This window comes from Bubalus bubalis, chromosome 16 (genome assembly GCF_019923935.1).
Source record: "Bubalus bubalis isolate 160015118507 breed Murrah chromosome 16, NDDB_SH_1, whole genome shotgun sequence".
NCBI classification, from domain to species: domain Eukaryota; kingdom Metazoa; phylum Chordata; class Mammalia; order Artiodactyla; family Bovidae; genus Bubalus; species Bubalus bubalis.
The window spans coordinates 30652309-30676769 of NC_059172.1; the positions used below are offsets into that span (position 1 = coordinate 30652309).

At 41.9% G+C, this 24461-nt stretch overlaps 1 protein-coding gene across 3 annotated transcripts in view; it reads left to right on the forward strand.

The window, feature by feature from the left end:
• XRRA1 (X-ray radiation resistance associated 1) overlaps positions 1 to 24461 on the forward strand; it is a 66143-nt gene that overhangs the window by 20776 nt on the left and 20906 nt on the right. For all 3 annotated transcript variants that reach the window (XM_044929373.2, XM_025266423.3, XM_025266422.3), the window contains exons 6-10: positions 329 to 401; positions 3683 to 3780; positions 9671 to 9804; positions 19857 to 19985; positions 20765 to 20982. In XM_044929373.2, the coding sequence (XP_044785308.2) occupies positions 329 to 401; positions 3683 to 3780; positions 9671 to 9804; positions 19857 to 19985; positions 20765 to 20982 (652 nt within the window). The remainder of the gene's footprint in view (positions 1 to 328; positions 402 to 3682; positions 3781 to 9670; positions 9805 to 19856; positions 19986 to 20764; positions 20983 to 24461) is intronic.

Sequence of the window (24461 nt, forward strand, 5' to 3'; positions counted from 1 at the left end):
GGGATATGTTGCGGGGATATCAACTCTCTGTAGTGTTTTATTTCTTTAAAGAAATTTGAAGCAGAGACAGCATAATATTCAGATTTATTAAAGCTGGATAGTGGTTACACGGGCCTTCAGAGTAACACTTACCATATTTTGCTGACTATTTGAATTATTTCATAATAGGAAAATAAAAGAAGCAGAAAAGCCCTTCCTGCCTTCAGCAAGTAAATGCTCTTGTGCTTAACCCTTGAAGTCTTTGCTCCTTCTGACAGCAGCCCTGGAGCTTCAGCAAGGCCTCCAGGCAGGGAACTAATCTTTTGTTCTTTGAAATGCCCTTTCATAGGCTAAGGAAAAGGATTTCAAGCATTTTAATTCAGTGATTTACATCAATGCCTCAGAAAACCTGCTTCCTCTAGGTAAGTTTTCTTCCTGAAAACCACCTCCTGCTTCCTGGCTGCCAGTCTTTCATGTTAGAAGTTGCCTGTCTGTTCACCTGTAACGCCATACATCTATTTTTGGAGTGCAATGAGCTGAGTGTGGGAGAACACACAGACCTGGATTCCAGCCCAGAGCCAGCACTACCTATGCAGAACACCGCTTCTCTCTCTGTAAATGGAGATGATCCCCTTCCTTTCTTCCTAAGGCAGGATACTTTGTAGACTCAGACAGGATCAGTACAGTCAGCCCTCCATGTCTATATTTTCCACATCCATGGATTCAACCAAACAGGGATATAAAAAATTTAGAAAAAAATTCCAGGAAGTTACAAAAAGTAAAATTTGAGTTTGCCATGCACTGGCAAATATTTACGTAGCATTTATATTATATTTACAACCACTTACAGAACATGTTTTCTTGGAGGCTCAATTGGTAAAGAATCTGCCTGCAATGCAGGAGACCTGGGTTCGATCCGTGGATTGAGAAGATGCCCTGGAGGAGGGCATGGCAACCCACTCCAGTATTCTTGCCTGGAGAACCCCCATGGACAGAGGAGCCTGGCGGGCTGTGGTCCATATGGAATCACAGAGTCGGACATGACTGAGCAACGCAGCACAGCACAGAGCATTTATATTATGTTCGGTATCAGTAATCTAGCGATGATTTAATGTGTACAGGAGGCTGTGTGCAGGTTATATGCAAATACTACATCATTTTATACAAGGCTCTTGAACTTCCACAGATTTCAGTGTCCTTGGTGGTGATGCAAGATGGAGGTGGAGGTTGGGGATTGGGGTAGGGGATGTGTATGTAGGGGTGGGTGGTCCTGGAACCAATCTCCTACCCATACCAAGGGACTGTATGTAAAAAGTTTTAAGTCCCTGAGAACTCCTATAAGAGTGTAAAGCCTTTTTGTTTATTCAGCAGATCCACAGCGACCCCTGCTGGGTATCAGGACAGTATGACTGTTTGGCTTTTAGAAATCAGTGTGTCCAGTTTTCTGTTCTTCTGAGCTCAATTATAGCAGGATACGGTTAAGTGCAACAATAGAGGGAATCAGAAAATCAACTGGGCCTTGAGTGTCAGAAGGCAATACTTGTGAGAAAAGGAGTATGTAAGCTGAGATCTAAAACACAAATAGGAGTGAATCAGAAATTAGAAGGTGAGAAGGCATTTCAGGCCAACAGAACAACAGATGGAGGGCAGCAGTGCCTGACCAGGGACACTGAAGAAGCTTTGTGTGTGCAAGAGATATAGGCAGAGGAGAATGGAGACTAGGAAGGTGGGCAAGGGGCCCCATATTATCAGGGGCACTGAGTGACATGGGCTTAAATCTGCAGGCAAAAGAGAACCTTGGATGGCTTTGAAATAGAGGCTCAGTAGTGGCTGTGAAGAGCATGGATTGTAATATGGGAGCCAGGAAACCTGGGAGATGGTTGCATTTTTCCAGGAGAGGGGAGGTGAGGCCTCAACTGGGGCTGTGGCCACAAGGGTAGAGGGGATTGAGAGAAAGAGTGAGAGAGGAGGTAGAAACAAACCAGACGTGGTAACTAAGGGACGTGGTAACTAAGGGGCATGTAAAGAAAGAGAAGAACCAAGGGGATTTACTGAGACAGACAGCAGTATAAGAAAGGCAGGTTTAGGGAGAAATAGGATGAATTCAGTTTTGAGTGAAGGGAGTTTGAAGGGTGTTTTTAAAGAAGTGTGTGACAAAGTCCCTGTCCTTGAGGAAACCGTGTGGTCTCTCAGGAGCCTGAGTTTGAAAACAAAGGCCAGCAGGCATATGGAAAGATGCTCAGCCTCACAAGAACTATTTTATGCCTATCAAATATGGACAGAAGTGAGAAGGACTGATGACTTGCCAGCATTGGTAGGGAAATGGGTACTCTCGTATTCAAGTGAAATAAATTGGTGCAACATCTTTGGAAGGTAGTTTGGCAATGTCTCTTAACATAGTCTAATAGTTCCACTCCCCAAAATTTATTCTACAGAAACACACTTGAACAAGGATGTTCATTGGAAATACCCTGAAAGCACATGTTTCTATTTGACTCTCTAGAACATTCCAACTCACAAAACCAACATAGGCCACACTTGACACCAGGTTCACTTAGAAGGCTCTGGGTAATTCCCCATGTATTCCCCATGAAGCGCAGCACAGCCTCAGCACTTCATGTTCAGTGGAATCCTCCTGGCAGTTCCTGAGCAGTTCATGTAGCTGTTGAGGTAGCCATCCGTGAGTCACTCTTCGGCCACTCTCAATGGGTTGATGCCAGCACTCTGGCTTAGAGGCCTTATTCACCACAGGAGCAAATAACTGTTGTTACGCTCCATGGACAAGGCCCCCAGAGTTCCTGAAAAGGAGATGTCCAATCATAGGAGTGCCCACACACAGTGAAGCCCAAAGTTATGGCGCCCCCTTCAGATAGATATAGTTCATTTTTAGTTTCTCCTAGTCCAGATATGACTTACCAACTTGGGGTCATTTTTACCACAGCAGTTTTGCTTAATAACACAGTGACTGTACCATTTTTTTCAGGTTGCCAATGGAAGAGGGCTAGAAAGTTAACTCAAGGTCCAGTTCTCAAGCAGAAGGGGAAGTGTTTTTAACCTTTTATTCAGATAATCTAGCCACTGTCCCTAGGGGTATGGTTAAATACGGTATGTCTATACTGTAGAACATAATTCAAACATTATGCAGATCTGTATATTTTGACTTAGAACATCTTTAAATCATATTGTTAAGGGGGAAAAAAAGCAAGTCACAGTACAATGTGTATAGTATGAGTCCCTTTTTGTAGAAAGAAGTGTGTGTGTATGTGTTTCAGTATACACATAAAAAGTCTATAGTATTATACGTGAAACTTTGAATAGTTATCTCTAGGTATTGAGATTAAAAGGAACTTTTATTTTTCTATTTTTTAAAAAAATTTGGTGGAAATTTTTACTTTTATAATCAGGAATAATAAGGATCATTTTTTAAAATGGGCTTTGGAGTTAGATTCAGTTCTTGATCTTTCAATTTAGCAATTCTATTTCTAGCAAATCACTTAACCTGGTTGAGCCTTGGGTTCTTCAGCAGTGGAATGGAAGTAGTAATCACTCTTTTTCAGAGTTATTAGAGATTAAGAGTCCTGTAAGTAAAGCACTTTACGCAATGCTGGGCCTAACCCAGTGGGAACCCAGTAAATGACCACTATTTTATCTTTCTCTTATGTCTTTTACAAGTTACAGTTCCCTCTTTCTCTTCCCTCCTTAGAGGCGTTTCACACGTTTCCAGTCTTAAAGGAACTGGAGCTCGCATTTAACGGCATCAAAACAGTCTACGTGAAATACGGAGACTTTAAGTCCTTGGAAGTAAGTTGGAGGTAGGGAGTTTTTGGTGCCCACTTGTTTCCCTGTAAGGAATGGGTGTAAGGAGTCTACTGATCATAATTTTTGGGAAGGAGCTCTCTGGGCCTTTATAGCTACCTTGCTTCAGGTGGTCCTCTGGGGAGGGTGGTGGAGTTGGTGGTGATGATAAGGGAGTGGGTTGGTGGAGGTGATGGCAGTTGGATGAGAATACATTATACCTATGGCCATGATGCATGGTCTTGGAAAACAAATGCCAAAGTAGTCTGTGCAGGAGAGTGAGTTTATTTTTTTTAATATAAATTTATTTATTTTAATTGGAGGCTAATTACTTTACAATATTTTATTGGTTTTGCCATACAGGAGAGTGAATTTAAATAGAGTATTTTAGGACAGAGAATTTGAGGGGAGATCTGGATCCAGTGAGGGTTGAGGCATGGGGGTTAAGTGCTAGGCACAGCAGACTGACCCAGCTGAATGAGAGGTGTTGTGAACTTATTCCTGAGACCCCCCCTGGTATGAATCAACCAGATTGGTTCCAATGAGCTTGGGTAAGGTTATGGGCCATAGACTCAGGGATGAGTGTGAAATAAAACAGGGCCTCTCTAAGTTCTATAGCAGACTCTTGACATCTGTATATCCACAGCTGTTTTGTATTTGAAAATATTTTTAAAAATTGCACTCTTCTTGGAAATCTTTCTCCTAGATTTCCCATAGTCATGCATCTTCTATACATGTTCTCATACTTCAAGTTAATCACCTATCAGCATCTATGAAAACTTTAGGGTTATTTTGTTTCACAAAAAAGCAAAGCTTTTGTCACCACCTGAGAATCTGCGTGCACAGAGAGTAGAGAACAGCAGAGCTGGATTGAGGCGTGGGGCAGGCATCTGGCCAGGCTCACTCACTAAGTAACAGGCTCTTCCTTACATGTTGGCCTTCTAGAAAAGCTTCAGAGTCACACCTCACCAAAATGTCTGCATGTCATGATCCTTGGGGTTTACCTCAAAGAACTGGTAACTTAAATTATTTAATGTACAAACATCAAGAGACAGCCATTCTTCATAAAAACCTCATTTAACCCGGTCTGACCAGAGAGAAACCTTCCACAAGAGTGCACTTTTAAGAGTTACATGCCAAAGTTTTAAGGTGTTTTAACCGCTTGGGATGGTGATCTTCCTGAAGTGGATTATACGTCCTTGTATTTTTAAAGCATGCTATACTGAATGTAATGGTACCTTTTCTCCACGGTTTCCAGTCATATTGAGGCTCACAGTGCTTTACTATGATTTCTGACAGGAGTGGTTCTCATACTTATCCAGGAAGTGAAGTTCTTGAAAGTCCAATAAAACAAGGAGAGAGAGAGAGAAAATTTACAACAACTCATGCAGCTTTGTGCTAGGTTAAAAAACATGTTATACCAGAGCTTATTATAGACAGAGAGAAACAGGTTCCAGAAGCTCTAGAGATATAGGGAGCCACTTCTTTACCTACAGGCCTGGGAGCTTCTTACAGGTTTCCATTAATTTATTATTTTGCTTTTTAAAAAGTAGTTATTGAGCTCCTGTATGTTGTACATTGTTCAGAGACTCCTACCTTCCTTACCCCAACCATTTCAACCTCCTACTTCAAGTGCCTGTGGGCCCACAAGGAGGGGACGTGACTACAGGCACTGACCCTACAGCTGACTTACTGGTTGATAATTAATTGACTTTTTGGAGGCCCTGCCTCATAGTGTGATTGCAACTGATGAATATTATTTATCCAGCAGACCAATCCTATCCAAGGGAATTTGTTTACATAAGAGAACAAAGTCAAGATTCAGAATGTAAATGAGAAGAGGAAATCTCCTGGTCAGTCATTTACTCCCCCTCTCTCTATGGTTTGCGAGGGCTCTCTAAGAAAAAGGATAAACTTGTCAGATATCCTGAATTTGCAGCCAATAGCAGTGAATAATGTGTAATGAAACTTGATGTGACTCAGCAGATGCAACATCCAAGTTAGGAATCTTCTCTCCTTGTTTGCCAGAAAGGCTGTCACCCAGAGTAGAACTCTTCAGGAATCAGTTTAGAAAAACAGCTTTGTCATGATTTGATTCTCTGTTCACAAGTCTGAAAAAGAGTCAGCTGGAGAACTGCCTTAAAAGTCAGGACACCTTGTTTGTAGTCTTGGTCCACCCCTCCTTTCCCCTAACCTCCTTGGCCAAATAACTTACCCTCTCGGTGGAACTTATGTCTCCCTCTCTGTAAATTCTGGGCCAGCTGTGAACTTCTTTGCCGTGCAGGTTCTAAGACTGTTCATTTCTTTGAACTGTCCTTACTTCTGTAGAAAGCAGATTTGGACCCAACATTAAATAGCCAAAACAGCCAGAGCAAGGGTCAGCAAACTTTTTCTGTAAGAGGCCAGACAGTGACTGTTTTAGGCTCTGCAGCTCCTAGGCTTGTAACTAGTCATAACTGTCATAACTAGTCCACTCTGCTGTTGTAGAAGGAAAGCAGCTGTAGATAATATGTAAGCAAATGGGCAGGGCTATGTTCTCATAAAACTTTCGGATGCTGAAATTTGAATTTTATTTAATTCTCATACAATGTTATATCATTGTGTTTTTTTCCCCCATCCATTTAAAAACATACAAAGCATTCTTAGCTCACAGGCCATATGAAACAGACAGCAGGCTGGATATGGCTTACAGGTCTTCGTTTGCCAATTTCTGAGCTAGAACACTGATAGAACAGCTCAGTATGGTTGGAATGCAGTGAGACACAGAAGAATATGGTGATAGATGAGCCCAGGAGGAAACAGAAGAGACTGTAGAGAGCCTTGGAAGAAGAGGATTCAGTTCAGTTGCTCAGTTGTGTCTGACTCTTTGCAACCCCATGGACTGCAGCATCCCAGGCCTACCTGTCCATCATCAACTCCTGGAGCTTGCTCAAACTCATGTCCATCGAGTTGGTGATGCCCTGCCACCATCTCATCCTCTGTTGTCCCCTTCTCCTCCTACCTTCAATCTTTCCCAGCATCAGGGTCTTTTCCAGTGAGTCAGTTCTTTGCATCAGGTTAATACAGTCAATACTTCACAAAGTATTGGAATTTCAGCTTCAACATCAGTCCTTCCAATGAATATTCAGGACTGATTTCCCTTAGGATTGACTGGTTTGATCTCCTTGCAGTTCAAGGGATTCTCAAGAGTCTTCTCCAACACCACAGTTCAAAAGCATCAGTTCTTTGGCACTCAACTTTCTTTTTAGTCCAAGTCTCATATCGATACATGACTACTGGAAGAACCATAGCTTTGACTAGACAGACCTTTGTTGGCAAAGTAATGTCTCTGCTTTTTAATACGCTGTCTAGGTTGGTCATAACTTTTCTTCCAAGGAGCAAGCGTCTTTTAATTTCATGGCTACGGTCACCATCTGCAGTGATTTTGGAGCCCCAAAAAACAAAGTCTGTCACTGTTTCCATTGTGTTCCCATCTATTTGCTATTAGTGATGGGGCTGGATGCCATGACCTTAGTTTTTTGAATGTTGAGCTTTAAGCCAACTTTTTTCACTTTCCTCTTTCACTTTCATCAAGGGGCTCTTGAATTCTTCTTCGCTTTCTGCCATAAGGGTGGTGTCATCTGTGTATCTGAGGTTATCGATATTTCTCCCGGCAATCTTGATTCCAGCTTGTGCTTCATCCAGCCTGGCAACTTGCATGATGTACTCTGCATATAAGTTAAATAAGCAGAGTGACAATATACAGCTTTGATGTACTCCTTTCCTGATTTGGAACCAGTCCATTGTTCCATGTCCAGTTCTAACTGTTGCTTCTTGACCTGCATACAGATTTTTCAGGAGGCAGGTCAGGTGGTCTGGTATTCCCATCTCTTTCAGAATTTTCCACAGTTTATTGTGATCCACACAGTCAAAGGCTTTGAGGTAGTCAATAAAGCAGAAGTAGATGTTTTTCTTTAACTCTCTTGCTTTTTTGATGATTCAACAATTTGGTGAATACCAGCTAGTCTCTGAGGACAGCTTAAGTGTTACCTGCTGTGTGAAGCCCATCTGAAGCCCCTGGTAGAGGTCAAACATCTATGCTAGTAACATTGCTACTTAACAGACACACATTATGTATCTAGCTGCCTGACTAGGCTGTGAGCTCACGCAGGGCATGGATTGGTTCACAGTAAGCCTTCAGTATATAGGCCTTGAATGAAGGGATGGTGATGACCATGACAGGCATCATTAAGCATTTACTGTGTTCCAGGCTCTATGCTAAAGGCTTTACCTACACAATTTCTCATAAAAATCCATTATTATTTCTACTTTATAGGTAAGGAAGCTCAGCTTAAGTAATTTGTCCAATATCACAGTTAGTCAGGACTTAAAGCCAGATCTCCGGGGGGTGTCAGTTAATTGCTGCAGTGGAATCAAACCAAACCCAGCCCTCCTCCAACAGTGACCTAGAGTCAGTTGTGTTTATATGTGATTGACTGTGTTTCACTGAAGCGGTAGACTAGAAGCCTTGCCCCTGCACCAGCTGTGTAAGATGCTGAAACTGGCCCCATTCAGTAGGGGTCAGTGGGTGTATGTTGGTGGATGTGTTACCAAGTACTGCTCGCCACACAACAGGCCAGTAAATCAAGAGACAACTTGTTGGGGCACCGAATAGTGAATTTATTCAGAAAGCCAGCAAACCGAGAAGATGGTGAACTAATGTCCCAAAGAGCCATTTGCCTGACTTAGAATTCAGGCTTCTTTTCTACTAAAAGAGGAAGGAATAAAGTCAAACATTTCCTGGTTTAGTCAGCCTCCTGAGGGGAAGTGTTAATTTCTTCCTTCCTGCAGTCATTCAGAGGTGGGCCTGTTCAGGAGTTTTCCTGTGAGCTAAACAGAGAATTTCAGCTTACGGCTCATTACCTGGGAGGCAGGATTCCCAGAGATGGGCCATTATGTATAATTTAATTTTATAGGCAACATCCCTTTAGTGATTACCAGGTAATAAAATAAAAAAGGTTCATTCCTATTACAGAGAGGGAGGGAAGGGAGCAAAGAGCTTAAGTAGGTATCTGGAGAGGCTCTTCTGGAAAGAAAACAAAGACTGGAGTGATACCATTTATCATAATTGCCTTTGTGTTTGCAGAGAGAAACTCAGTTTCCTGGCTGGCCCCCTAACCCAAGTCAACTGTATCATGAATGTCGGTGGCTAGTTAGAATGTGCTTTATGATGAGGTGACAGTTTGGGTCATTGTCCTCATAAGCCAGTTCATTTCAGCTGCTTATTTTATGTGCACCTACTGTGCCAGGGCCTGTGCTAGATTACAGTGGCAAGGCGCTTCACCTCAGAGAGTTTATAGCTTAGCCTACCGCTGTGCACCAGGACCTGCTTGCTTGGCACATCCATGCACCAAAATCTCTAGTCCTCAGCCTTATATCCCGTTATCACAGTTACCTGGCTGACTATGAGAAATACCCTGGAAGCAGTCTAGATAAAGCACTCAAAGTCAGAGGAGGGAGAGAGTCCATCTGGCTGGGAATGAAAAAAGCTTTCAGAAGGAGGAAGCTTTTGAGCTGGCCTTTTAGGGCTTGGATTTTGATACATAGAGGGCATTTCTGAGTGAAAAGCTCAAGCAAAGATCTCTGGATGGGATGGGGCAAGGAATAGGGAGGAGTCACTTTGGCTAGCACCACAAGATAAGCAAAAGCTTGCAATATGGGAGCAAAGGCTGGAACTGGTTGGGAAGTAACTCTTGTAGACCTTGAATGTTAATTCAGAGAGTCAGGAGGGTTTTAGTCTGGTTGATGGGCCCCCTGGAAAGTTAAAAAAAAAAAGTAGCCACCTCCCACCTCATGTATGGGCATGATTGTCACGAGGAGTGCTTCTGTTTCTCTGTCTTCTAACTTTGCACCATAGTTCCTGGACCTTTCCTTCAACAGCCTGACGGCGGAGGCCATCTGTGACCTGGGGATTCTGCCACACCTCCGTGTCCTGCTCCTCACAGGCAACGGCCTCACCTCTCTGCCACCCAGTTTGGCTGTTGCAGAGCAGTAAGTCCCTGAGTACAAGTATCCAAACAAATAGTCCAAAGCAGTTCTAAAGGGCTGTAAGGAAAGACTGTGAGTGTTCAAAGCCGGGAGAATGCCACCTACTAAAGCTCCCAGTAAAGATACCGGTAGAAGCAAAGCCCCAAGAGTTGGGGAGGCCTCAGCTAGGGAGTCCACACCCCTCCCCAGTAGGGAGTGACACGGGTGTCTGCATGTCACTGTCCTTTCCTCTGATTGCTCATTCGTAAGTTGTGGCTATTGCTCTTGCCAGACTATTCCTCTTCATGAACCCTCTAAATAAGCTTTGCATATTTCCATTCTGCACATTTGCTGAGGCTGTGCCTTCTGGCCAGAATGTACTGGCCCTTTCTTTCTTAATAATAGTAATACATGTGTAATGCTTACTATGTGTCAGATACTATTCTGACACTCTTAATATATACTAACTCGTTTAATCCTCACAACCCTATGAGGTAAGTGTCCTATTATCATCACCCTCATTTTATAGATGAGGAAATTGAGGCACAGGTAAATTAAATAACTCAACCAGAGTTACAAAGCCAAGTCGCAGAGGCAGAATTTGAACCAAATCCATCGGACTCCAGAGAGCAGGTTTATGACCATTACTTTCTCTTCTATGTTGCTTCTGTACATATTCCAAGGGCTACCTCAGACTGTCCGCTTTCCCTATCAGAAGCCTTTCTGTCTTAACCATTTTAAGTGTACCGTTCAGCAACATTAAGCACATTCACACTGCTGGGCAACTGTCACAATCATCCCACTCCAGAACTCTGTTCGTCTTGCAGAAATTCCATCAACTTTGACTAATGGACATGACGCTTTTAAGAGGAATACCAGATAATTCTTTGGATTCCAAAGATATTCCTTTTTGCCCTCAAGGTAGAGCAGCAATCATACTTCTGATAATTGGTATCAATCACCTAGCCAATATAATAAACCCCTCTTTCCCTGCCTGTTGGTTCAGTGGAATAAAGAACCCAAGAGGCCAGTAGTAAACTTAACTTCCAGTTAAGTCGAACTATTTTTGTGTCCCCTGTAAAAGTATTCCTCCCAAGGAAACTCAGAGCTCTAACTTAAGAACTCAGAGCTGCAGGAATTAGAAACAAATTGTAAGAGGAGCTGCTTTCATTTTCATTCATTCATTCCTAGGCCCTTATGATCCGATGTGAGAAAAACAGAATTAGTTTTAGTTGCTAGTTTATGTGACACTCCATCCTGTAAGGCAGCATCCAACCTCACAGTGGGTAGTCTCCTAGCTAGTGGAATAAATAAGTTGTCAGAAGACTGTTTTACAATTCTATTAGGTCAGCTACTTCTGTGTGATGGAGTACATGGCAAAACATTAAACTCCATGTCCTTGAGTCCATTATTGTACTTCTTTGCAATGAAATGTGTTCCATGGTTAAAAGCAATGTTATGTGTTCTATTTAAATAATGAATAAGACATTCTGCAAATCCACAGATTGTGATGCTTGGCAGAACACTGTGGTTAGGCAGGGAAAATCCATGTCTCAAATACATACATATTTCAGTAAGAAAAAAAAATCACTGCTCCTTTTATGAAAGTAAATGTCCACACTAGTCATCCTTCTACTGGATGGTTGGCTAATCCTCCTAGAAATGGTGCCTGTTAGCAACTCAGCATCAGCCTCTGTTATTGGCAGGTTGGGTGTTCAACAGGACTGGTAGCCAAATGAACTTTGTGGAGGGGAAGTATATAGCCTTCTTCCCTGCTGCCAAGGCCATTTTGCAAGTAGCAGGGTATCTAACTGATATTCATGGAATGGGTCATCTTGTTCACGTGATCATTGAGAGTCTTATCTGAAGTGGATAGTCTTTGCGAGAATTCACACGAGATACAAATAATTCTCATCCTATTCATTCTGAGAGGTCCATTCACATAATTCTCTCTCAGTCCTCCCTATCAGCAGTTTTACATTATGGTTTCCAAGCTTTGACTCATCAGCTAAACCACTGCCCATGAATCAGCATAGACCTGCACTTTTGGCTATCTCACCAACCAAGGAAAATGAACAGTCAGATCTATTGTTCTGGGTTTTATCTCTTGGGAGGATTTCTCCTCCCTTGTCTTTTCAGAGCCACCTTTGTATGGAGTTATAACCCTGCAACAGTCTGGTTTTGGTTACTATCAGCATATCATGCAAAATCATTTGTAAATCCAGTTGCATATTGTTCTCCTACACCCAGTGGTCATAGGACATTAGTTATGGGTTGACGGAGAAGAAACAGTTCAGCAGGAGTAGGCATCATAGAAATCTAAGCAATGTTAATTCATTCAACTTTCCAGATTTGCTTGAGCTGATCTCCAATGTTATTTTCATGTGCTGAGGGAGTTCAGAACATTCAGGTCATGATGGACAGCTCAGGAAATGTGGTCACCTTAGTGTCCCATGGTCAGGTGTTCAGTCTCTACCAATATGCAGGAGTAAGCTAGAAGCTGTCTTTCAAAAGGAAAATAGTTACATGAAGAACAGAGCATAACTTTGCTCAAAATATGATTCTGTAATTGATGCCTTAAAAAGGCTCTATTCATAGAGTGAGTGACCATTCACTCTATTTATCATGCAAACCAGGAACATCGTTGAGAGGGAAAAGCATCACTATTAATTATTTGGCGATAACAGGTGAAAATTCAAACTGTCCTTGAAAACCAGGATATATGGTAACCCTGTCTATACAGCCTTAGACAGAACACAGTTGGACCTGCTGAGTCATAACACCCGATACCCTTGGTAAATGACATAATGCCCAGAGAGCAACTTGCATGGCAATTGGACCTGTTGCAGAGCCTTGCCTTGCTCTTCCCACACAAAACTAGCAGCCTCAGTAAATGGATCAGAACAGCACAAATGTTTTATGTGTGGCTGCCCAAATTAAAAAAAAAGCCAACAAAGCTTTGTAACTTTTTCTTAGTAGAAGGCAGTGAAAGATGTCTTTCACATTGGAGGTATATTCCAACATGCTCCAGATACCTGGACATCAAGAACATTCATCACGGTGTCAGTTTCTTGAATTTTTGTAAGATCTACCTCCATCCTGTGGCACAATCCATACTGATGCATCTAAAGTATTTGAATTTCCTGCCCATTAGCTCTAATCAACATAGTGTTCTGTGGAATACCAAAATAATCAGGATTTCCATGGATTAGGTTATGATAGAGCTAAAGAGTTAATGTAGCCCCCAGGGAAGAGAACAAAGGTATACTGCTGTCCCTGTCAGGTGAAAGCAGACTGCCTCTGGTAGTTCTTGTTCATTAATAAAGAGAAAGTAACATCTGGAAGATCCGTAGCTGTATCACAAGTGCTAGGGGCTATGTTGATGTGCTACAGTAAGAAGAGTTCACATAGGGAACAGTGGCTGAAATTGGAATCACCATGTGATTGAGTAATTTACAGTCATTCTTTGAGACCTGTCTTCTGCACAAGTCAAATAAACAGGGATGTTATAGGACTCATCATCCTTCTACCTTTCCAGTCTTTAGTGTTTGCAGTAATCTCTGCAGTTACCTCAGAGATGTGGAATTATCTTTGATTTACTGTTTTGGAAGCAAAATTCCTAGAGCTTCAGTTTGGCCCTTCCTATCATAATGGCCCTCATGTTATTGGTCAGTAAAAAAAGTGTGGTTATTTTGTCAGTGGCTTAGTGCATCTTTTCTAATGATGTAAGAACTGGGGAGATAACCACAAAGTAAGTTTGTGAGTTTACCAGGTCCCTTCACAGGCTAAATTTCCATTCTTCCTTTGAATCGTCACACTCACCCACTTTCTGGTATGGACCACTGTGCCTTTCGTACCCCAGACTTAGCACCAATTTGCAGATATTTTCTAGTTATGTTTGAAAGCATTCATTAGCATTCTCTATATTGTTGGAAATGTTCTATATCCACATTGTCCAATATGGTAGCCACTAGTCATATTGAGCACTTGAAATGTGGTTAGTGTGACTGAGGAGCTGAATATTTCATTTTATTAAAGTTTGATTCCCATGGACGGAGGAGCCTGGTAGGCTACAATCCATGGGGTCGCTAAGAGTTGGACACGACTGAGCAACTTCACTTTCACTTTTCACTTTCATGCATTGGAGGAGGAAATGGCAACCCACTCCAGTGTTCTTGCCTGGAGAATCCCAGGGACAGCGGGGCCTGGTGGGCTGCCGTCTATGGGGTCGCACAGAGTCAGACACGACTGAAGCGACTTAGCAGCAGCAGCAGCAGCAGCAGTTTTAATTTAAATGTAGATAGTCAGGAACTGAATGAGAAACCATGACTCCCGCTGTGGGCAACTCAAATCACTTTTTTTCCTCACCACATCTAGAGTTCTTTTGGCTATATAGGTCACCAATAACTCCAAATCAGCTTAATTTATTTACAGAAATTGAAGTTGTTTGAAGCTAGTCTTCAGTCCCTGCAAGGATCACAGTTTTCTAGTTCACACTTCCTCTTTGGATTTAGTCCTGCACTGCCCTAACTTAAAACAGGGGCAGTTGATTGGGGCTCCCTTTCTGCGACATACTCTGGACTCCAGTTTTTGGCCTCCTGGACTAGCAAGGTTGTCAGAATCTCTGCTTAGCTTCTCAGCCACTTCTGGAGTCAGCAGAGAGCCCTAGGCGAAAAGTGGCCCCAAATGTTACATGAATCCCTTCAAGTTTTCTCCTTCTTCCAAATCTTGGTGCCCTAACTTTTCACAGCTTATTAGTTCCCAGATGCCCTAAAGAAGATTGTCTTTTATATATATATAGTCTGGATTTTATAGTTTATACTTGGGAGAGAGTTGGCTCATGGTATTTAGTCTGCAGGACCATAAGCCTTTCCATTTATTTTGGCCAGGTGCCTAGGTGCCTGGTATGGAACCATTTTAAACTAAATAAACTAGCTGGCTATTTTATGAACCACTCCAGTGATACAAATATCAGCTGGAGTTTTTCAGGAAGACCAGCTTGCCCTCCACCTTCCCCTTCTCTGTTCACTCCAAGAGTTTTCCCGTGGTTTGGGGATGAGAAGAATGGGCTTAGTTCTGGTTCTGAGGGTACCTTTTTTTAGGATCCCAGATTCAAGTGAGGACCTCCAATTATATGCCCCACCTTCTCTTTCAATAACATCAGCAAATATCCTTATGGCAAAAGTAGCTTTTTATGCCTGGTTTCTATCTCTGGAGTTTTATTTTTATTTTTTTTAAGATTTTTTTTTAATGTGGACCATTTAAAAAATCTTTATTGAACTTGTTACAGTATTACTTCTGTTGTTTGTTTTGGTTTTCTGGCTGCAAGGCCTATGAGATCTTAGCTCCCTAACCAGAGATGAAACCCGCACCCCCTGCATTGCAAGGTGAAGTCTTAACACTGGACCTCCAGGGAAATTCCTGTCTCTGGAGTTTTAGATTTTGGCACAGTACTTGACTGTCTTTGCATCTCTTACATCTTTTTATTTGTTTTTCTAAAAAAAATTTTATTGGAATATAGTTGATTTATGTTGTGTTCATTTCAGGTGTACAGAAAAGTTAATCACTTATACATATACATATATCTACTCTTTCTTAGATTCTTTTCCCATATAGGTCATTACAGAGTATTGAGTAGAGAGTCCCCTGTGCTATACTGTAGGTCCTTATTAGTTAATCTGTTTTATATATAATAGTGTGTATGTCAGTCCCAATCTCCCAATTTATCCCTCCCTCCTCCTTTCCTCCCTGGTAACCATAAGTTTGTTTTCTCCATCTGTGACTCTTATTTCTGTTTCATAAATAAGTTCATTTGTACCATTTTGTAGATTCCACATATAAGCAATATCACATAATGTTTATCTTTCTCTGACTTACTTCACTCATTATGACAATCTTTAGGTCCATCTATGTTGCTGCAAATGGCACTATTTCATTCTTTTTTATGGCTGAGTAATACTCTATTGTGGAGAAGGCAATGGCAACCCACTCCAGTACTCTTGCCTGGAAAATCCCATGGACGGAGGAGCCTGGTAGGCTACAGTCTACGGAGTCGTGAAGAGTCAGACATGACTGAGTGACTTCACTTTCACTTTTCACTTTCATGCATTGGAGAAGGAAACGGCAACCCACTCCAGTGTTCTTGCCTGGAGAATCCCAGGGACAGGGGAGCCTGGTGGGCTGCTGTCTATGGGGTCGCACAGAGTCAGACATGACTGATGCGACTTAGCACCAGCAGCAGCAGCAGCAGTACTCTATTGTGTGTTTATATGTACCCCATCTTCTTTTTCCATTCCTCTTTGATGGGCATTTAGGTTGCTTCCATGTCCTGGCTATTGTAAATAGTGCTGCAGTGAACAGGGGTGTGTGTATCTTTTCAAAGTATGGTCCTCGCTAGATATATGTCCAGGAGTGGGATTGCTGGATCATGCCGTAGGTCTAAATGATAGGTCTTTTAAAAAATATATATATATACTTTATTCATCGTTCTAGTTGTTTCCAGTGGAAAGTCTTATTACATGAAGTAAGACAAGTCTTCAGCACCCTGTACTTCCTATTTCTTTACATATAAGAAAGAGAGAATAAATATACTCCTGTTTACATCAGAGTATCAACTGAAATATTTATGCTTTGAAAGCAATGCAGCTTCAGACAAGTATAATTGTCATTTTCTTCCCACACGTATGTCCACACTCAGTATGCTTTGTCGATTCCCCTTTTCTGCTAATCTCTTAAATCTTGGTCCCCCATCGTCCACTCTCAACCCACTGTTTTTCTTGATCTTTAGTCTTTCTTAGTGTTCTCATCCCTTCCCAAGTCTTACGTTATTTCTCTACTTCACTTTTGTCATCTGAACTATACACCCATGTATCCTACTTATCGTATCAAACTCATCAGACACATGCCCATGCCAGCATCTCCTCCTTCTCTGGCCTCATTGATGGGCACTGCTCTTCATCTGCTGTGCAGTTGTCCAGGCTAGAAACATGGTCATCAGCCTGAATTCTTTTCTTCCTCACCTCTCACAACCAACTAGGCCCAGAGATGCTTGAATCTAGAAACGACACAACAAGCAAAGCAGCAGTGACAGCAGAACCAGAGCCCAGGGCTCCTGATCCCCACTCCCATGCTTTTTCCAATATGGTACTCGAATTCCCATTCCTGAATGGGAACCCAACCACCGGGGCAGACTCTTACCTTCTAAACAATTCCATTAAAGCTACCAGATTTTAAATGGTATCACTTCCCTTTGCCAAGAGAAGCTATAATAAAAATAGCACTACAGCTGGAAATCTCGGTTTCTTCATTACTGATGGACTCCTGCCACTTCAAAGAACTCTTCTCCCAAAACTGCTGTGGGAAGGGCTCAGCGGGAGAGTCTGATGCTTTCCTATGAAGCTTTGCATCTTGTCTTCCTCACCTACATATTGATGGCCCCCCTATTTCAAGGCATGTGTTTTAGAGACAAAATGAAACTCCTCTATGTTATAATTGGAGCTGAACTTTGAAAAGGCAAAGTAGTGTGACTTTTCACAAGAGACAGGTCAGAGCTAGCTTTTTTATTATGGAGCTTAAGAGGAATTTTTTGAAGTCTTACTTCTTAGCTGTTTCATATTTCACTGGAGTAAAATAAAGATTGGCCAATTAACTATAGATCAACAGAGCTTCTGTGCACCATCCTATAATTGCTTTCAGGTAGATTAAAAATTCACTGTGTGAATCAGGAAGAGGAAGAGAGTGATCTGTGACCCTGAAGAATACCAGGAGCTAAAGGCTTCCTTCATGCTTTGTTGAGTGTCTCTGGTCTTTGGATTTCAAGCCTCTTGCCCCTCACCTTGCCAGGGCTCTTTTGGAAACAGTATCTGACCCCTTCCTCCTTTTAGTCAGAATTATCATGATTATAATCTACAGAAATCCATCACTATTAGAGTAACAAAAAAGGAAGAATTTATTGTAAAAACAACGAAGCATCTAACACTCAGGCCTGGGGCCATGCTGAGTATCAGTCCTGAGCATTGTGGAGCACCCCGGAAGTTCTATCTGTCAGCTCTCAGGCCTGCTCCTCTCAGTGACTCACCCCGTTTGTCCACAGGTGCGTGCCTGTGTTTCTCTGAGCCCCATGTTGAGGCACATGACCAGCCAGAGCTCCTAAAAATACTACAGCTGCAGCCACAAAACAATGATTTGTCTTCCTGTTCCTCTCCTTAGCTCACAGTTCTTAAGAAAATAGCAAATTCTCTCTCCTTTTTTTCCTTTGGCCATGCCTCATGGCTTGTGGGATTTTAGTTCCCCAACTAGGGATTGAACCCAGGCCCTCAGCAGTGAAAGCCAGCAGTCCTAACCACTGGACCAGCAGGGAGCTCTCTCCTTTTCTGTCTTCATGGTCTAGCTTAAGCATTGCCTTCCCTGGGCTCCCCCAACCTGAGTTGGGTGACTCCCATCAAGTTTTGTGCCTGCCTCTGCTCTAGTATTGGTCTCACTGTGTGCTGAGCATCTGTCTCTTCCACGAGACTATAAGAGCTTTGAGAGGGGAATGTGCTCTTTTTCTCCTTGTATTCCCTGTGCCTGGCTCCACAAATATGTGTAAAAAAATTCTTGAGTGTGAATGAATGAATGAGTGCACAACTGGCTGTATGCTGTCTTTAAATTCACCTTTGAAATATTCCTGCCTTTAGGTGAACTGTTAACAGTCCTTTTGGGCTTTTGAACTCACTGTCTACCTTTGTCAGCCTCTCTCTCACCCAGCCAGCAGCTAGCTACCTTCCACTTCCCCACCCTTTAATTCACATAGGGCTTGAAGATGTGATGTGCGAGGTGGGCGCTGTAGTGGAAAGGGCCTGGGGTTTGGAATCGAATTGGAGCTCTACCACTTTCTGACTATGAGATTCTGGGCAAGTGACTCTTAAGTTCGAATTTCTTCATCTGAAAAAGAGATAGATCACACCTGTCCTTCCCAGTGCTCCTCTGAGATGACAGATATAAAACAACACAGTGTCAGGAATGCAGTAGGGTCAGGAGAAAGGCTACTTTCCAGTCCTCTTATTGTAGGCCTGTGATTCACGTATGTGTATGTGTGCGTGTGACCAGGTATCCCTATGTGTTTGTTTTTGTGTATAGAGAGGATGGGGTTGGAGGGAGGCATGAAAACACAGCGTGAGTCATCTCTCTCTCATGTGCTTGGAAATAATTACCTAAGCCTCATCCACATGGTGACACAAATGAGGTCACGTTGATGGTGGTACCCAAATACCACCACTTCCCACCCCACGTGTGTGATTCAGGACCTCAGCCTGTTAAATCCCACTCTCAAGTGTTTCTGAAAATCCTCAGAATTTGAATTTAAGAAAAGGCTTCTCAGTTCCATACTGATGTGTGCACTCTACAAAGGCATTTAGAGGAGAGCCTCAGTGCGGCCAGGAGTGGTGCCCTTCATCTGTCTTATCTTACCTGACTTGGCCTCTGCCAGGGTCACTATTTCCAAGTGCTTCTGTGGTTACCAGTTCTTGGGATGACACAACATACTTGGGAGTCTTCCCTGACCCCAGATTGTGCAGTGTTCTTCCTGTAGAATGTTTCCCCTAATTTTGCCACCCTGGTATCTTCCATGAACATTACTAATGCCTCTCCATCCTGCCCCAACTTGGTCTCGCTGAGTCCATCAGTGGATATGTGCAACCTTTCTCCAAACGAAAGATTGGATATGTGAGTGGGGTTTGGGGAAGGGGTCAGTTGGAGATGGGATTACACTTCCTGGTACCTCTGTCTGCAGAAACCATTCTTGGGCACTAGAGAAATTTCCAAGGTGGTTAGGCTTCTTTTTTTTTGGTGGGAGGGGGCTACGCCACACAGTTTCAGACTTGGTTTCAAATCTTGAAACCAAGTTTCAAATCTTGGTTTCAGACCAGGGATTGAACCCATGTCTCCTTGCTTCAGAAGGCTGGAGTCTTAACCACTAGACCATGAGAGAAATCCCCTGATTAGGTCTCTTGATTGATTCCCTATCCTCTGTTTCTTCCTGGGAATGATGGAGCTTGTCCCGTGTGCTTGATCATGACTGCAGGTCTTTGTGCACACAGGGAGGCATCTGTCACATCGCTGACCACCAAGAGGTACATCCTGAGGTTCCCAGCGCTGGAGACACTAATGCTGGATGACAACAAACTCTCCAACCCCAACTGTTTTGTCAGCCTGGCCGGGCTCAAGAGGTAAAGCTAAAAGCCTCTCTCTGCAGGGCCCTCTGTAACCCCTATCCTTGCTCACACCTTGAGTACTGCTCTGGAAGCCAAAAGGCCTGGCTTTAAATCCCAGTTCCTCCACTTATCTCAGCTGTGTGGCCATGGGTAAGTCATCTCCCCTCTGAGCTTTAGCTTGAGCCAAAAAAGCAGGGCATTGGTAAAGATATTTCTGATCGCATGATTGGTTTAGAAGCAGCAAAGAGGAGATTAGGATGAGATGTTATCAGAAGAGGGATCCTAACCCTAAGAGAGGAGATGGAATAAAAGAAAAAAGAGTGAGAATCAGATAAGTTAAACTCTGAGCTCCATCTATAGATGGCCCTCTATACATCCAGAGATTCAACCAACATAGAACTCATAATTGTGGAGGCCTGACTATATTTGGTTAAAGCAATGAAATGCTGGCCTTTAAATGATTAAGTTTTAGATCTCTGGAAATTTTACTTGGGGTTCAAATGCCATTTACTGAACACTATTTTGTGTTCAGTACACAAAGTAGTACACAAAGTTCACTACATTATTTACATATTTTGTCAATCCTTACAAGAACCTCAAAAGGTTAATAAATGCTACCCCCATTTTAGAGGTAGGGATATTGAGACCCAGAGAGGGTAAGTCATTGGCTCAAGGTCACAGAGGAGGAATAAGTGTCCAAGACTGATTCCATGTTCGTTCCCTAAAGTTGCTTGGTAAATGCCCCTGAGGTATCATTACTGCTGTGATTCTGTATTCACTTTCCTTAATTGAAGACTGAAGAAGTTAAGCCTGGACCAAAACAGGATTTTCCGGATCCCGTACCTACAGCAGGTTCAGCTCCGAGATGGGTCTGGAGATTGGGTTGGAGGCAGGGGGAGTTCCCGGAAACAGCCCCAGTCCATGCTGCAGTCCAAGTCATGGATATATGAGGCCTCAGATGACCAGCCGGATTATACTATACTGCCCATGAAAAAGGATGTTGACCGGACAGGTTAGTGATACCCCTTCTTAAAGAGACTCTTGACCCATGGTGTGAATAAGCTTCTAAGAATTGATTCTCAAAGTCTATGGCTCCCTGGGGAGCTCCTGCTTCTCAACTGCTGGGTCTGGGGAGATTGTGGTCTCACATGAAATATTTCAGTAACTTCCTACTTGTTCTGTCAGTCAAGATGTTTTTACAACCCAGCTATAAGTGTATTTTTTTTAATTTTTTATCTCAAATAGTAAGAGGCTAGAAGTAAGGCTTTCCAGTGATGGTTAATTCTGGGGTGCATTGGCATTCTCAAGGGACTCAGGCTCCTTCCATCCTCTCTTCTCCATCCTGGGCCTGCTTGCTTGTCCTTCCTTGCTTGTCTATTTGCATGTCTTCTTTGGAAGGATATCTATTCATATCCTCTTTGATAATTTTTTTGCTATTGAGTTTTGAGTTTTTAAAAAATTACTTTTTGGATAGGAATCCCTTGTCCAGATACAGTAATTAAAAATATTTTCTCCCCCTCATTAGGTTGTACTTTCATTTTGTTTATGGTTCCCTTTGCTGTGCAGAAGCTTTTTAGTTTGAGGTATACAGCTGAGTGATTCAGTTATACATTTATATGTATATGTTTATATTTTTTCGATTCTTTTCTACTGTCATTTATTACAAGATTTTGAAAATAGTTCCCTGTACTATACAGTAAATCCTTGTTGTTTATCTATTTTATATATAGTGGTATGCATCTGTTGATTCCATACTCCTAATTATGCTTCCTCTTTCTTCCCCTTTGGTAACCATAAGTTTGTTTTCTGTGTGAGTTTTTCTGTTTCATAAATAAGTTCATTTGTACTATTTTTTAAGTTCTACATATAAATGATATCATATGCTATCTGTCTTTCTCTGTATGACTTCACTTAGTGTGATAATCTCTTGCATGTTGCTGCAAATGGTATTATTTCACTCTTTTATGGCTGAGTAATATTCCATTGTGTGTGTATCACATCTGCTTTATCCATTCATCTACTGATTGACACTTAGGTTGCTTCCGTGTAGTGGCTGTCATATATAGTGCTGCTGTGAACATGGTGGAGTTACATGTTTTCTTTGAAATTAGTGTTTTCATCTTTTCTGGGTATATGCCCAGAATGGGGTTGCTGAATCATATGGTAACTCTATTTTTAGTTTTTTAAACAACCTCCATACTGTTTTCCATAGCAGCTTCATCAATTTACATGCCACTAGCAGTGTACAAGGGTTCCCTTTTCTCCACACCTGCTCCTACGTTTATTATTTGTAGACTTTTCGTTGATGGTCCTTCTGATCTGTGTGAGGTGATACTTCATTGTAGTTTCGATTTGCATTTGTCCAGTGATTAGCAATGTTGAGCATCTTTTCATGTGCCTGTTGGCCATTTGTATGTCTTCTTTGGAGAAATAAAGGAATGTTCTAGTTCTGTAAAAAATGTCACGGGTAAATTGATTGCATTAAACTGTAGATTACTTTGGATAGTGTAGCCATTTTAATAATATTAATTCTTCTGATCAATCTATGGTATATCTTACTATTTCTTTAAATCATCTTCATTTCCTTTATCAATGTTTTACAGTTCTCAATATAAGTCCTTCACCTCCTTGGTCAGGTTTATTCCTAAGTATTTTATTCTTTTTGATGTCAATTTTAAAAGGAATTTTTTTTACTTTCTCTATTTCTTTGTTAGTGTAAAGAACTACAAGTGGTTTCTGTATGTTAATTGTTTTTTAAATTTTATTTATTTATTTATGGCTGTGCTAGGTCTTCATTGCTGCATGAGCTTTTCTCTAGTTTTGGCAAGCAGGGGCCATTCTCTAGTTGTGGTGCACAGGCTCTCATTGCAGTGACTTCTCTTGTTGCAGAACATGGGCTCTAGGGTGCTCAGGCTTCAGTAGTTGCGGCACCTGGGCTCAATAGTTGAGGCTCCCAGACTCTAGAGCACAGGCTCAATAGCTGTGGTGAATGGGCTTAGTTGCTCTGTGGCATATGGGAGCTTCCCAGATCAAGATCAAACCTGTGTCTCCTGCATTGGCAGGTGGAATTTTTACCACTGAGCCACCAGGGAAGTCTGCTATATGTTAATCTTGTGTCCTACTACCCTGCTGAACTCATTTATCAACTCTAGTAGTTTTGTGTGGAGTCTTTAGGGTTTTATATATATATAGTATAATGTTATCTGCATATATGACAATTTTACCTCTTCCCTTTCAGTTTAGATACCTTGTATTTCTTTTTCTTGTCTGATTGCTGTGGCTAGGACTTCCAATACCCTGTTGAATAGAAGTGGTAAGAGTGGGAGTCCTTGTCTTGTTCTAGATTTTAGCTGAAAAGATTTCAGCTTTTCAAAGTTGAGTATTATGTTGGCTGTAGTTTGTCATAAATAGCTTTAATTATGTTGAGATATGTTCTCTCTGTACCCACTTTGGCAAGAGTTATTTTTTTTATCATGAATGAATGTTGAATTTTATCAAATGCTTTTTCTGCATCTATTGAGGTGATCTTGTGGTTATTGTCATTTCTTCATGTATCACATTGATTTGAGTCAACACATCTATTCTGTATGTCTGCATTCTATTCCTGCCCTGCAAATAGATTCATCAGTAATATTTTTCTATATTATATATATATGTGTCTGTGTTAATATGTGATATTTGTTTTTCTCTTTCTGACTTACTTTATTCTGTGTAACAGGCTCTGTGTTCATCCACCTCTCACTAGAACTGACTCAAACTTGTTCCTTTTTATGGCTGAGTAATATTCTATTGTATATATGTACTACAACTGTTTTATCCATTCATCTGTTGATGGACCTGTAGGTTGCTTCTATGTCCTGGCTATTGTAAATAGTGCAGTGTGTGTGTTTGTTTTAGTCTCTAAGTCTTATCTGACTGCGACCCCATGGACTGTAGCTTGTCAGGCTTCTTTGTCCATAGAATTTCCCAGGCAAAGCATACAGGAGTGGGTTGACACTTCCTTCTTCTGGGGATCTTCCAACCCAGGGATCAAACCTGCATCTCCTTTGGTTCAATTCTTTAATCACTTGCAGATGGATTCTTTACCACTGAGCCAACTGGAAAACCTGAACATTGGGATATATGTGTCTTTTTCAATTATGGTTTTCTCAGGGTACATGCCCAGTAGTGGGATTGCTGGGTCTTCATGGCTACATATGGGCTCTTCTCTAGTTGTGGTATGTGGGCTTCTTATTGTGGTAGCTTCTCATGCTGCAGAGTACGGGCTCAATAGTTGTGGCACTCAGGCTTAGTTGCTCCAGGCATGTGGGATCCTCCCAGACCAGGGATTGAACTCGTGTCCCCTGTGTTGCAAGGTGCATTCTTAACCACTGGACCACCAGAGAAGCCCAGCACTTTAATCATTAGTCTTTATAAAGTTTCCCTTCCCCTATTTTTTCTCCTTCATTCTTAATCCCTCCTACCATTTCCCATTTTCATGTAAGTATCTGT